Here is a 15,205-nt window from a genome sequence, read left to right as displayed (position 1 = left end):
CTAGTTCCAAGTCTCTGATTTCAATAAACATTCATCAAATGCCTCAAGATTGGCAGGCTGTGGGCTGGTGGTTGCCAAGGATATCAGATGAAGGAGCTGATGTGGCAGCAAGATCACCTGTAGTTAGTTGTTGCAATGTAATGCATATTGCAAGGATTTTTCTTGGGGGGGGGGAAGCTCTGCAAAGTGTATATTTTCTTTTTTTAAGATTTATTTTTATTCATGTGTTTGTATGCATATGCACATGTAGTTACCAGTGGAGGCCAGAAGAGCGCATTGAATTCCCTTGGAAGGAGAGTTAGGTGATTATGAGCTACCATGTAGGTGTTGGAAACCAAGCCTGTGAACAGCAATGACTTTTAACCATTGAACTATCACTCCAGTCCCAATTAAACAATTTAAGAAGATGTGTGTGTGTGTGTGTGTGTGTGTGTGTGTGTGTGTGTGTGTGTGTGTATGCTTGTGACCATTTAGTTCAGAAGGTGGCATTTGATCCCTTGCAGCTGGTGTTTTAGGTGTTTGTGAGGCAAGACATTGGTACTGGGATTTATATTTTGAATTGCAGACAGTGAGTAGCAGGCTTGGACCCACTGTGTTCTCTTGTAGGGAGAAGAACCCAGGCAGGCTGTTATGAATGCTTACTTAGGGACACATGGACACCATTGCTCCTTAGAGAATTACTTATAGAATTGTGTTTGTCAGGGTTGTTCTGTGACTGTGCACTCAGGCTTCTTGAAGACTGTCAAGTGAACAAAGGCTGATAAACAGGACAAGAGCATGCAGAACATGTCTCCTTAACAGTGTTGAGCCAAGATCTGTGGAAACTTCAGCTCTGTGACTCCTGTATGTTGGCCCTCTGCGTTTTTTTTTTTTTTTTTTTTTTTTTTTTTGTGATATACACCTTGTTTAAAGGCAAGAGAAAAAACAGTAAGGGGGAGAAAAAAACCAATCTAAACCAGGTCATTTCAAACAAACACCCTCTTCTCCAGTTTCCTAAACTTTGTCTTTAGTATGTCTTCTCACACCTCGTGGCTATGGCTAGGGGACCAGATGATAAAAGGAAGCGAGGTGCTTGGAGAGGACTGACATCAGATTTTAAAGTGGAAAGGATGTAGTTTCAAATGGAATCCTGGGTCTGAATCCCAACATTGTTGATGAGTAAGTTACTGACTGTCTGATCTTTCTTCCTTAGTACTGTGAGATAGCTCAAGGCTTGCTTTGTAGGTTATGAGAACTAAAGAATGGCAGGCATTTGACATGTAGCAGTGATGAAAACAAGATGTATGTATGTATGTGCACACATGCGTGTGTGTGTGTGTGTGTGTGTGTGTGTGTGTGTGTGTGCTGGAACTCAATCCCTTGCCCTGTGCATTCTAGGTAGATGTTATACCACTGATTTATATCGAGACAGGGTTTTCTGTGTAGTCCTGTTCTGGAACTCACTCTGTGGACCAGATTGACCTCAAATTCACAGAGATCTTCCTGCCTATGCCTCCCCAATGCTGGGATTAAAGGTGTGTGCCACTACCACCTGGCGGATTTTATTATTCTTAATAAATTAAAAAAGAGACCTAAACTACCTTTACACAAGTGCCTCAGGTACATCTCCCTTTGCCACTGACATGAAAGGAGAATGGTGGTAGGCCAGCCTGACAATAACCCTAGCCATTCTTTTGTGACCACCATCTTGCCCATGACGTGACCCTGATACTCATTACAAATTCTGTTTGATAAACAGAGTGATTAAGAGAGTCAGTTGAAGCTGGTCGTTGATGGTGCATGCCTTTAATCCCAGCACTTGGGAGGTAGAGGCAGGTGAATCTCTGTGAGTTCGGACCAAGCTGGTCTACAAATGCTAGTTCCAGGACAGGCTTCAAAGCAATACTCTGTCTCCAAAACAAAACAAAACAAAACAAACACAAAAGAGTCAGTTGAGTTCTTTGTATAATTTGCAGATCAGCCCTCTGTCAGATGTGGGATTGGTGAATATCTTTTCCCATTCTGTGGGCTGCCTTTTTGTCTTGTTGACTGTGTCCTTTGCCTTGCAGAAGTTTTTCAGTTTTAGGAGCTCCCATTTGTTAATTGTTGATCTCAGTGTCTGTGCTACTAGTGTTATGTTCAGGAAGCAGTCTCCTTTATCAATTCATTCAAGGGTACCTCCCACTTTCTCTTCTAAGAGGTTCAGTGTGCTGGTTTTATGTGGAGTTCTTTGATCCATTTGAATAAGGGGGAGCTCATGAACCCCAGTCTGATAGCTGGGAAACAGCATAGGATCGAACCAGACCCCCTGAACATGGATGTTAGGAGGACTGGGCAGTCTATGGGGCCTCTTGGTAGTGGAGCAGTATTTATGCCTAGTATACGAATGGACTTTGGGAGCACATTCCACATAGACGGATACTGTCTCAGCCTAGACACCTAGGGGAGGGCTTAGCTGCTGATGCCCATTTCTTAATTGATATTTGGTATATTAGTAGCTTCTCTTTTTTGAGAAATTCAGGTATGTTGTATACCTGCAGCCAGCCATCCCCATGCAGCTTAGCATAGGATCCCCTGCTCTTGTCATGACATGTAGGGACACTTCTTATCTTGATGCTGCCAGAGATTTGCTGTGTGTTAAAGTGTTCTGCCCAAATTTAGGTTTGTCTACCTCATTCTTTGATCTCTTGGCAGTGTCTGCTTTTGGCAATAAGTTCTTATATACCAGTGTATTCTGAAATAGGAATACTGATTAAGTGTTTTTGTCTTGCACATAACACCAACATATGAAGATGAATGCTCAAAAGTAATTAAAGAGCTCCTACATTTAGCTATATATATGCTGGGTTCAATGTAGTTTAAAAATTTTTTGAACTTTATTTTTGTTTGATGTGTTTGGGTATTTTGCTTGCATGTGTCTGTGCATCATGTGTATAAAGTGCTCACTGAGGCCAGAAGAACACATTGAATCCCCTGGGACTGGAGTTATAAACAGCTGTGAGTGATCATGTAGGTGTTGGGAATCAAATTCAGATCCTCTGGAAAAGCAGCCAGTGTTCTTAACCATTGAGCCATCTCTCCAGCCCCACAATTTAAAATAAGAATTCAGGGGGTCGGAGAGGTGGCCGAGCAGTTAAGAGTGCATACTGCTCTTGCGTAAGACCCAAGATTGACTCCTAACACCCATATCAGGCAGCTCACAGACATGTTAGTTCAGTTCTAAGGAGATCTGATGCCTTCCTCTGGCCTCTGCACGTATCCACACTCCTGTGTACATACATACACATATATACTTAAGTTAAAAATTAGAAAGGATTAGCTGAGTGTGGTGGCACACAGAACTAGAACTCTGGAGGCTGTGGCAGGCAGGAGGATTGGATTACATAGCCAGAGTGTCTCAAAAGAAACAAAAGCTGCAGTGAGATGCCCCTGTGTTCCACCTTGAATGTCTGTTATCAGAAAGACAATGCCAACCCTCATGTGCTGCTGGTGACATGTCAATCATATACTTGCTATGTAGTTTGACTTTTCTAAAATGTAAGTATCATTCTGGCATAAACACACCATGTGACTTAACAGTTACATTCTTAGGTATCTTTTCAAGAAGAATAAAAAGAAATGTGTGTACAAGGACTTATTGTTGAATGTTCCTACCAGTGCACTTTCTAGTAGCCCCAAGCTGGAAGTACTTCAAAGGCCCAGCCGATAACATATAAACAAAATACAGTATGGCAATAAAAAGGAGCCTGGTGCTGATAACACACCCCACAAGAATGAGCTTCACAAACGTGCTGTGTCAGAACCTGATGCAAAAGACAGTGTTGTGTGTACTTCTGTTCATGTTAAATGTCTAGAAAGACAAATCTGTAGTGGCTGAAGCTAGTGTAGAACCTTGACCCTGGCATATTGGGATATGAGGGAGTCTTTAGGATGATGGAGGTGGTATTTAGCCATCTGTAAACTGCCATTGAATTATATATACTTAGGATGGTTGAAATTTTATTATAACTATTTCTTGATACCTCAACCAAGCCTGCCTCATTTCACTGATACTTGGTTCATCTGGGATGCACACAGAGTAGAGGCTCACTCCTTGAATTTTGCAGAGTGGCAGAGAATCAAAGAGACAGGGCTGGGTCCACATGGAAAGGGGAGCAGCCTAGTCCAGTAGCTCATACCTGTAGTCTCAGCTCTCTAAGAGGGAGAAGAAAGAGAAGCAGGAGGATGGATTGAGCACAGGGGATGGAGGCTAGTGTGCAACACAGTGAGACCTTACTTCAAAATACAGAAAATGGAGTCATAGACAAAAGGTGCCTTCTAGTTTTTTCCATAGTGCTTGATGCTATGCATGCAGCGTCCACTTTTATTGATTAGTTAACTAGACACAGGGTTCATGTAGCCAAGCTGGTCCTGAACTTGCTATGTGGTAGATGCTCTTCTTTTTTTTTAATTCATATAGTTTATTTTATGTGTATGTGTCTGCATGGATGCGCTAAGGCATACATGGAGGTCGGGGTCTAACTTTGAGGAGTTGGAGCTCACACCTTCTGCCATGTGAGTCTGAGGCATTGCTCCCCTGGCCTTGAACTCTTAATCATCCTGCCTCTTCCTCCAGTGCTGGGATTATACAGCTTCCCTTTTAACTCTCAGTATCATTTCCCCTCCTCACTTTCCTTCTCATGTTCATTCCTTTTCAGTCTGTCTTGAACATATCTCATGATAGACACACACATTTGCAACTTACTATTCCTCTGTTGATACCTTCCATTCATATTTGGGGTTTGGTAGCTCTGTTTTTAAAATCTAAAGTGGTAGCTGGCCAGCCTCTGATTTCTAAATGAAAACCACTGGCCATCTGTTTAGAGAGTGCTACAACAGAGTGCTCAGAATTGGGGTTGTTGGCCAGGGAAGCTGGAAGTAGCCCAACTAGAAGTGGGGTATACATATGGTTTCTTTTGTTGCTGTTGAGTAGTAAATGGGGCCAAATTTAGGGAAGCTGGGTGCCCTTCCCTAAGTTCTGACTATTCTGTCTAGATTGCTGCAGAGCTTCAGGGTCAGAGTTTGTCGTTAGCTGTGTTACTTCCCATCTCAGTCTTTCTAGTCAGGCCCAGGCCACAACAGAACTCTTAGTGAATCCCCTGTAGACTGCATCCTGATCTGCTTCAGATTGCAGATGCTGATCTGGGAGCCTGGAAGCTAAAATTCCAGTGCCTCCTTCCCCGCCCAACAGAATGAAACGAAAGCTATGACCTTGTGGACTGAAGCAAGTGTTTTCTCTAAGAGCGACAGCAAGGAGGAAAAGGAGCCCATGGGTTTGAGAGACATTACAGAGGTGGAAACCACTGTCAGCAATCTTCACTGGATCAAGTGGTTGGTTTTCTTGTGAGTCATGAAGTTAGACACACTTGGGAGTTGAATCTTTAGTTGAACTCAGAAAAGCTAAGGAGACTTGCTAAGCGGTATATTTTAGGGGAATGATTATAATGAACTAGAAATTTCAAGTTTGAACTGTAGACATTAAGACAACAATGCATCATGAAATGATCCATCTCTCATGCAGCAGCATGTATGGACACGTGTGGCATATACTTCACGTATTTTGTTGCTTTTTCTTTGAGGGTCTCAGGCTTTCTGAATTCAGTCTGAATTCTAGACCTGCCATTGCTCTTTATTTCAATTTGATTTGATAGCAACTAACTTTGATAATACTACCTCTGTGAGTGACATTTGTATTGGGGGTCCCTTGTTTAGAGTGTACCCTTCATTTACTCTGTCTTTGGGACAACGTTTTGTGTAGCCCAGTTTGGTTCCAAATTTGCTATGTAGCCGAGGATAACCTTGAACTACTGATCCTTCTGCCTTCACCTCCCAAGTGCTGGGATTACAGGTATGTGGCGCCATGCTTGATTTATGAGATGTTCAGGATTGAACATAAAGCTTGGTTTGTGCCAGGCAAGTACTCTGCCATCTGAGCTGCATCCCTAGCCAAGTCTTTTGTTGTTGTTGTTGTTTTGGCTTTTTTTGAGACAGAGTTTCTCTGTGGCTTTGGATGCTGTCCTGAAACTAGTTCTTGTAGTCTCAAACTCACAGAGATCCACCTGCCTCTGCCTCCCAAGTGCTGAGATTAAAGACATTTGCCACCACTGCCTGGCTCCTAGCCAAGTCTTGAAAGAGTATTAAATTATCTACTGGTTAAGCTGGAGCTTTAGGGTCATCCTCTTCATGGGTATAAATGAGTGAGTTGCTTATACTTTCTTACTATCTGAGAAAAAGGAAACTTTCTCTTTTCTGAGGCAGGACCGAAGTCTGCCTCGACAGGACCTGGTGGATGTGGTAGCTGTGGCTGCTGTGGGGAAGTTGGCTACATTTTCTCAGTGTTACGAGAGTTTGGGAACCCCAGTTTTCCAATGTGAAACCTTCCAATTTTCTACTTGGGGTTAGTACTGTGAGGGTTAGAAACAGTGCATTGTGAGCTGTGTTGGATGGAGGTTATGGTGCAGGATGAATTGGGAGGTTGGGAGAGTTAATTAATGTCACTTGGTGGAAAGTTTTTTCCAGTCCTGTTGAAAGAAGTTTAGTCTCATTAGTCACTTAAGGAGGAAAGCGCAGACTCAGACAGTTGGACACCGGACACCACGAGACCTCAGAGAAGTAAAAGTCACAAGTTTCCTCTACTTAGAGTTCAAAAGTTCCTGCAATGTTTGTATAAACCTTTGATGTTTTTTGACTCATTATATGCTTTATAAAAAGCACTGAAAATTGATCAATATTCTTTGGACACATTTATACCTTCTTGTAATGAAGGCAGACAATGGCTGTTTTAGAAAAGGCTTTGTTTACTTTATATATGTATTTGTAAATATATATGCACATATGTGTAGGTGCCCGTGGAGGGCATCAGATCCCTTGGAGCTGGAGTTGCAGGTGTTTGTGATCCACCAGATGTGGGTACTGGGTTCTGAACTCTTGTCTTCATGGTTGAGCATCAAGTGCTGCTCTCGAGCTCTCTGTGCAGCCTTGGGCAATGGATGTGTACCCCTTCTGCTGGCAAGTGTGTTTCACAGGTGAGAAAAGGCAGGTAATTCATTAGTGATCAGTGGAGTTAATTAGTGATTGTATTCTTAGAATTATAACAGTTTGAAATTATGGAGTTTATAGATCAAGGTTTCCTTGTATCTCAGGTATTATCATTACAAAGTACATGAGCTTTGGTCCTTTAGTCAGTGTCTTAGTTGTTCTACTCTGAGCCAGTGTGTTTTATATAGGTAAAGGATTCTAGTAGAAGGTTGTTGAAAACATTTTTTTTTTTTTTTTTTTTTTTGATTTAAAGAAGTTTCTTCAAGGACTGTGTCAGAGGTGGGGACCTGAATTTTTAAAGGGCGGTTGGAGTTAGGAGGGGTTTCTCCACATGTTTCAATCAGATACCTACCTGTTGCTTGTTTGTTTTTAGGGTCTTTCTCCTTTTTTCTGGAATACCTGATATATTCATTCCTAACCCCTTAATTTTTTTTTATTTTATTTTGTCTCTATCAGGTCCTTCAGTTTAAAAGCTTTCCTGGTTTTTTGACTGTGGAATTTTTATTTGTATTTCTCATTTGCCTTACTGTTCCCGGGTTGGTGGTGAAAGGTCTGCTCTGCAGAGACACTGGGATGTGTTAAGAGGGTCAGATCAGGTGTTTAAGGGATAGTTATGACAAGGGGAAATTTAATCAAGCTGAGAATCAAATGAGTAAAGAGTTAAGTCTTTCAGGTTCAAGGCTGACAAAGTCATGCATACATCCCAGAGCAGGCAGTGTGTACACTGTGTGGGTGAAGGAAAACTGGCTACTTTTGAGTGTTGGCAAGGCCAGGTAGTCTACAGAGTATAGGTATATTTACTGAGCAAGCAACCATCTGTAGAGGTTCACAGACTACCATCAAGAGACAAAGAGTGGTGGCTGTAGAGATGGCTTAGCGATTAAGAGCACTGACTGCCCTTCTAAAAGACCTGGGTTGAATTTCCAGCACCTACATGGTACCTGACAACCATCTGTAACTCTAGATCTAGAGGATCAGACACCCTTCTCTGTGGGCACTGCACATACATAATGGTGAACAGTCATATAGGCAGGCAAAACATCTATACACATAAAAATAAATAAATATTAAAACAAAGAAAGAGTGACAGATGGCCAGGCTGCAGTGGCAGTAGTTTGGACCATTGGTGTGGTGTAGGTGCTTGTGGATGGATCCTTGAGGGAGATGGGTGGTTTCACTTTTCTGCTGTGGGATGGCATAAGTAATCAGGGAGGTTAGCAGTGTGTCCCTGTCTGGGTGTGGGAACATGGAATCAGGAAATGCTGAGGTAGCCTGGGTGGAGGGACCGTCTGTGGGTGTGCTGAGGAGGCTGTGGTCTGGTGCCCTGCAGGCATCACCGATAGGGAATTGCAATGGATCTTATTGATGTTTGCTGTTCATTATTACTGTAAATAACAAGGGTTGTCCAGGGCTAGGAATGTAGCTCAGTGGTAGAATACTTGCCTAAGGTACATGCACATGACCCCGAGTTCAATCCCCAGCATAGCATATATGCATTCTTGTGCACACACTGAGGAGTTGTACAGAGCTGAACAAGTAACCCAGTGGAGCACCTCCTTCCTATGTGTTCTCTGCACCAGCCTTTCTCCTCTCCTTAGATAATCCACTGCTGGAACCAGGCTGTTTGGAACAGTGTTGGCTGTTTGTACATCAAGGACAAGTCCCTCTTCTTGTAGTTTTTCCCCAGTAGATCCTGTGGAGTTCCAGTAGTTTGGTCATTTTGCTGGTGGTGTTTTGAAATGTTGAGGCCTCTTGCACCCCATTCTCAAAGCATGATTTATCGGGGATGATCAATATTCTTCAAAGTTGAATGGAATATTCTGGATGTTGAGAGAAAAAATGAACTTGGGTTTTAATGATATCTAAACTTACAGAGACACTCCTGTGAAGGTTGAGAAATACCTGTGAGAGTGAGTTCATGCAGTACAGGCTTTTAGTCCTGTCTGCTTTATTCTGTGTGTAGAAAGGAGGTTGGGGGAGGGGTGACAAGAGAAAAATCACTGTCATCGTAGATTGTGTTTGGTTGCTGGTACTGCCAGTTGAGCCCCAAAGAGGAAACAGCATCATTACTTATGGTGGCAGGATTAAAACGAGCTCTTTGTTTTCTCTCTTTGTTTCTTGAAACAGGCCCTCATAAGGGACTGGCCTCTAATTCCCTATGTGGCCAAGAATGACCTTGATCCTGCCTCCACCTCCAGAATATTGGGAGGTTTAGGCATGTGTTACAGGCCTGGTTTGTACAATGTTAGGATAGAATCCAGGGTGTCATGCATGCTAGAGAAGCATTCTATGGGCCCAGTTACATCCCAGCCTCAAGCTTCTTGTGATGTATGTGCTTTTTAGAGCGTGTCAGAGCCAGCCTCAAGCTTCTTGTGATGTATGTGCTTTTTAGAGCGTGTCAGAGTGGGATCTCTTGAATCAGAGGTTCTGCGTATTTCTGATTATGATTTCAGTAGCTTAAATCTTTAAATTTGAAAGAGAAGATTGTGGACAGGATGGTGGTATGGACTTTGACTTCAGCCACCAAGGGGCAGAGACAGGAGGATTTCTGTGAGTTCCTGGCCAGTTTGGCTTATATAACAAGACTAGGCCAACCAGAAATGTGTAGCGAGACTCTGTCTCCCTCTCCCTCCCTCCCCCCTCCTCCCCCCCCCCTTTTCTTCTCTCCTCTGCCTCCCACACCCCAGGACAGTGGAAGACAGAAGAAGTGATGATACTTGGATTTTATTGGTCAACAGTGGTAATTGGTTTATAACTCGTTTTGCCATGTTTAGTTATTGATGTTTAATAAGGATCAGGAGAAACAAATAGGCCGAATAGATGTTTATTCAGGGAGAAATAACACACAACATGGACAGATGAGCACCAGCAAGTTCCTGGTCCCAAGGATGTCTCCGGATGTACTCCTGTCCCCATGCTGCAAGCAAGAGCTCTCCGAGCCCCCTCCTCAGCCTTAGTTCCCCCAGGTCATGTCCAGCCCTGCCTCCACCACCAAAGGGCTTGGTCTATGCCACAGGTGTGGACAAGGTGAATATCTCAGTACATTTAGTCTCCTTCCTTTTTCTAAATTTTATTTATTTATTTGAGACAGCTATTGATTGCATGTGGGGTTTAGGTTGTGCTGGTGATGGAGCCCAGAGCCTTGCACATGCTAGACAGGAGACCTCACTGCAGCCACATGATGTGTTAGTTTCTAAACTGTCCTCTTCCAAAACAGCAGCACCTTCTGGGTTTATCCTCCTGGACCATTCGCAGTTTGTCTTCAGTGCTGTGACTGTCTCCTCACCACCTGGGACACATTAGTCACTGCAGGCAAGAGTTACATTTGGATGCTAGAGTTCATGGTTGGAAGTGTGATGAGATAAAGAGGTGCTGCATGGTTTCAAAACCTTTTCCTGCCAAATGAATATCAATGACAAAGGGAGGAAAGACAGTCATACCCTAGCCAGCAAGGCAGTGTCTCCTGATGGGTGGGATACATGCACAGGGTCATCTACTATTTGTGTTGATACTTGCCAAGCACACAGGCTGACTTGAGTCATGTGGGAGCATTAGGCAACTAGTCTGAGGGATGATTTGTAGACAAAGTGGCCAGTGTTTCTAGGTGTCCATCATAGCCAAACTGGCCTGGGTTGGAGAAGATATCATGACAGCAGACAGCCCAGATCCCTGGACCAGGAAAAGTACACCAATGATGGTAGTTGGCAAAATTTGGATAGGGTTGGCAGTTAAATAATAGGTTCTATGTTGATAGATCTGTTCTGACTATGGTTACTGTAACTGGGAGGAAGGCGGTGGACTTGGGGGTCAGAAGACCCAAGACTACATTTGATGGTCCTGTAACTTTTCTGATGCTTACATCTCTCCTCTGTAAGTCTGGACTTGTTGCACTGGCACATCTGGAAATGTCCTTGGCCTGCAGACACCTATCCATGACTGTATCTTTAACCACTCTGTCCACAGTTGAGAATGTGCTTTGTTAAAGACACCTGTGACGATGGTAGCATTTGTCAGTGTCCTGTATTAGAGAGCCTAATGTTTGAATTTTTTTAAACATTTATTTATTATGTGCTTGTGAAGGTGCATATGTGTCATGGCACATGTGTGGAGGTCAGAGGACAGACACTTTGTGGGAGTTGGTCCTCCTCTTCCACCATGGGGGACCTAGCGATCAAATCCAGGTCATCAGCTTGCTGGCAAGTGCCTTCACCCTCTGAGCCATCTCACCAGCCTAGGGCTTTTTGTTAGGAAGTTTTCCCACATCTTGTTAGTTCAGAAAAATGGATTTTTTTTTTTATAAACATCTTAGCCCTGTTGGATGTGTTCCCCCCCAATCTACCAGATACTTGTCTCCATTTAGTATTCATTTATTGTCTTCATTTCAAGTCATTTGGTATAAATACATATCAGATTTCATTTAGAAGAAAATCTTATGAGACAGAGAAACAAGAAAGTGTGGACAACTAGTGGGGGCATGCGTATGTAGTATTTTTCAAGCTTAGGCTGGACCAGGTATCACTATTCTTGTTTCAGCCCAGTATCAGCAGTACTTTCCTTAAGTCAGGAGTGGTTCCTGCCTTTAACAACAGCCCAAGGGAGGAGCGCTACAAATTTGAGGTCAACTGTATCTTCATAGTAAGTTGTAGGTCAGCCTGGGGAGATATAGTGAGAACTCATCTTAAAACAATAAAAAAAAAAAAAAAACAGACAAAACAAAACAAAACAAAAAAACAGAACTTAACTTTTTTTTTATTCTTAAATTGGCTTTGAGTTTGGCTGTGTTTTGGATGTCAGTCCTCAGGATGGAAGGTATGCCAGTGTTCCGTTGGTCTAGGAAAATTGAAGTATGCATGTGAATTTATGTCTGGAGAGGGAGCTCCTGAAAGCAGCCTGGATCAAGGGTAACCATTGGTGATTTGGGGTGAGGGTCTGTGGGAGTTTTTATTGGATCTCAAGCTTTAGTTATTTTCCTGGCAGTTTCAGACAGACTGACCAAGGGAAGTTGAAGTGTCTGGGCAAGTGAAGAGGGTGTGTGTGCATATGTACTGAATGACCCATTGACTAGGCACTCACTGGCAAGAAATTGTTCCTTTAAATGTAACCTTTCTTCCTGAGCCAGAATACAAGTCCTACTGGATAGAAAAAAACCTGGATAGAAAAGAGCCTAAGCTACTGCCGTGTAAAAGCTCAAGGAAGTTCTACAGGTGAAATCAGACGATAGGTAGTTTCTGTTGGAGGGTGAAGGTGGTTGAGACAGGATTTAAAAGTATTATTATTTTATGTGTATGGGTATTTTGTCTACATGTGTATCTGTGCATCACATGCATACCTAGTGCCTGAGGAGGCCAAAAGAACTGGTGTCACAGACAATTGTGAGCTGTCCTGTGGGTATTGGGAATCGAACCCCAATCCTCTGGAAGAGCAGCCAGTATTCTTAACCACTGAGCCATTTCTCCAGCCTGAGATAGGATTTAATTAATGAAGTTCGGGCTAGCCTCAGACATACAGTCATCTTAGCTTACCCAGCTCCTCCTCCCCGTGTCTGGGATTACAGAGAGGTGCTACTGCACTTGGCTCAGAAGTCAAGCTTTTGAAAAGATTATTTATAAGGTGTATACAGGATCAGGGAAAAGGCAGAGGCAGAACCATTAGGTCCTCGAGACTCCCCTAAGGCTCCCCAGTGCTCAGATCCTTCTTGATGTTGGGGAGAGACAGGCTGCTTGGCTATAGTCTGTTTCCTCCCGGAACTGGTTTTAATTTACCTTTCATTTACTATTTAGTTACAAAAGCAGTAATTTCTCTCTCTCTCTTTTTAAATTCCCTTTCCTTTCAGCTTTCCTCTCTACCTTCTCTCTCATCCTACTCTCCTTTGAGACAGAATCTTATGTAGCCTAGACTGAACTTGCTATGTAGCTCACCCTGACCGTAAACTCCTATCCTTCTGCCTCTAGCTTCTCTGCATATAGGTTATAGGCTCATGCGCCTGGCTAATATTTTGTTTTCTTTGTAAATTTGCACATATGTATTATCTTTTACTGTTCGAGAAGAGTTTTCTAAACTACACCACTTTGCTAACACTTGTTCCCTTTCTTTCATGTCCATGGTGACACCACTTTCTGGAACTCACTCAGGAGCCAGCCCAAGGTAAGAGTTCTTCACATGATGCTTGGAGAGATTGCTATGCATATCCCTGAAGTAGTAGACACTTTCTTCTCAAAACTGAAGACTCCTCCTCCGTGCTGGTTTATAATAAAAGCAGTGTAAGCTTTTGGCTGTCCCATGATTCCAAAGCTATTTATTGGCACAGACAGAGCTGGAGGGCTATGGGGAGCAGTGACTTTGGCCAGCTCTGCCTAGTCTCCTAGCAACCCAACCCAGATTCCTTGTGTGCCATAGATTAGCATGAAACTGAGTGTTCCACACTGTGCTCATTCTGGGCCAATCCAACTCGTCTTGCTCCTAGGTAGTGGGGTGATTTGCCAGGCACATGGGGTCCTGATGGAGCCAGGTTGGGCTCCAGATTCCTCTAGGGGCTGTGGCTTACATCTCACATTGGAGCCTAATTCTGAGACCACCCATAAAGTTTTAAATTACATTTTAAAACTCGTGTGTGTGTGTGTGTGTGTGTGTGTGTGTGTGTGTGTGTGTGTGTGTGTGTTGCATATCCACAGTACATGTGTAGCGGTCAGAGGACAACTTCCAGGCACTGTTTCCTTTCTTACACCATGTGGGCACCAGGGATTGAACTCAGGCTTGGTGGAAGACCCCTTTATTCACTGAGCCAACTTTGTGTGGGAGTGTTAACCTCTTTGTCTTCCAAGGTTCTTTAATTTTAAAAAATGGTTTATTTTACATGTCTGAGTGTTTTGCTTTCATGCATGTATGTGTACCATGTGCATGCCTGGTGCTCATGGAGTTGAGAAGAGGATCCCCTGGGACTGGAGTTACAGATGATTGTAAACTACCATGTAGGTGCTGGGACCCTTGTCCTCTGCAAGAGCAGCAAATGCTCTTAACCACTGAGCCCCCGTGGGTCTTATTCTGAGTTAGCATGGAGCCTGCTTTTAACTGAACAGTTTTCTGGAGTTCCTCAGAACTTCCAGGAAATTCCGCTTGTCTACATTCTTGGACTTGCTTTTGTTTTACAGCCTGTGGTTGAGCTGTAACTCTATGCTATTACTGTTGCTGAAATATGTGTAGACATGCCTTTTGGGATCCCCAATGACCTTTTAAACACTGCTTTAATAAGTCACTGATCTCATGTTTGTGAACTTTGCCTCATTTTCCCTGTGAATGAGGTGCTGGGTTAATTTTGCTATTTATTGGAACAAAAGCTGGAGACCAGTAAAGATGTGAGGAAACTATTTAACAGCATTAAAAACTTGCTATGTTTTATTAGTGAATTGTTCTCACTGCTTAGAGAAAATGCTCTGCAGATAAAATGTCTGGAAGGGGAAGACTACATCCTTAACAGATTGCTTCCTCTGGGGGAGAGGCGTAGTTGGCAAATGGGAGACCTTCATTTATTTATTTTAAAATTTATGGATTTATTTTGTGTGCACACTCATATGTTACCCTGTCATGTGCAGGCTATCTATGTCAAGCACTTAAGGGTCAAAGGACAGCTTTTGGGACTCAGTTGTTTTCTCTCATCAGTTGAGTCTTAAGAACTCAAACTCAGCTCATCAGGCTTGGTGGCAAGTACCTTTACCCTCTGAGTCATCTCACTGGCTCTGTGTTTGCTTTATATTCTTCTATAGAATTTGTTAGCGTGAATATATTTCTTTGTTTATATTGAAACTCTTTTTGATTTAAAGAACCTGTGTTTACTTAGAAAGAAGGGAGCAAGGGAAAGAAGACAATGGGGGAGGTGAAAATGAAAACAGCATATGCATGGGATGGCTCAAATGCAAAAGGAAACCCACTGCTTTGTATGCTCACTAATAATTTATAATAAAAAAGCAGTGGACCTGGGTATGGGGTGCCACACATCTTTAACCCCAGCAGTTGGGAGGCAAAGGCAGGTGTGGCTCTTTGGGAGTTTGAGGCCAATCTGGTCTCATAATTATCAACAACAACAATAACAACAAAACCCAAAAGAGCCCAAACTCATCTCAAGAAATAGTATAGTATAGTATTTGCTGCTTAT

General features: G+C 42.9%; 1 protein-coding gene across 2 annotated transcripts in view; it reads left to right on the top strand.

Annotated features, from left to right (window-relative positions):
- Positions 1–15,205, top strand: part of Kif13b (kinesin family member 13B) — a 141,031-nt gene that overhangs the window by 33,704 nt on the left and 92,122 nt on the right. For both annotated transcript variants that reach the window (XM_051195502.1, XM_051195503.1), the window contains exon 3: positions 13,188–13,200. In XM_051195502.1, the coding sequence (XP_051051459.1) occupies positions 13,188–13,200 (13 nt within the window). The remainder of the gene's footprint in view (positions 1–13,187; positions 13,201–15,205) is intronic.

Source organism: Phodopus roborovskii, unplaced genomic scaffold (assembly GCF_943737965.1).
Source record: "Phodopus roborovskii unplaced genomic scaffold, PHOROB, whole genome shotgun sequence".
NCBI classification, from domain to species: Eukaryota; Metazoa; Chordata; class Mammalia; order Rodentia; family Cricetidae; genus Phodopus; species Phodopus roborovskii.
Note: the sequence above shows the minus strand (reverse complement) of the source record. Positions and strands in the feature narration are given on the sequence as shown.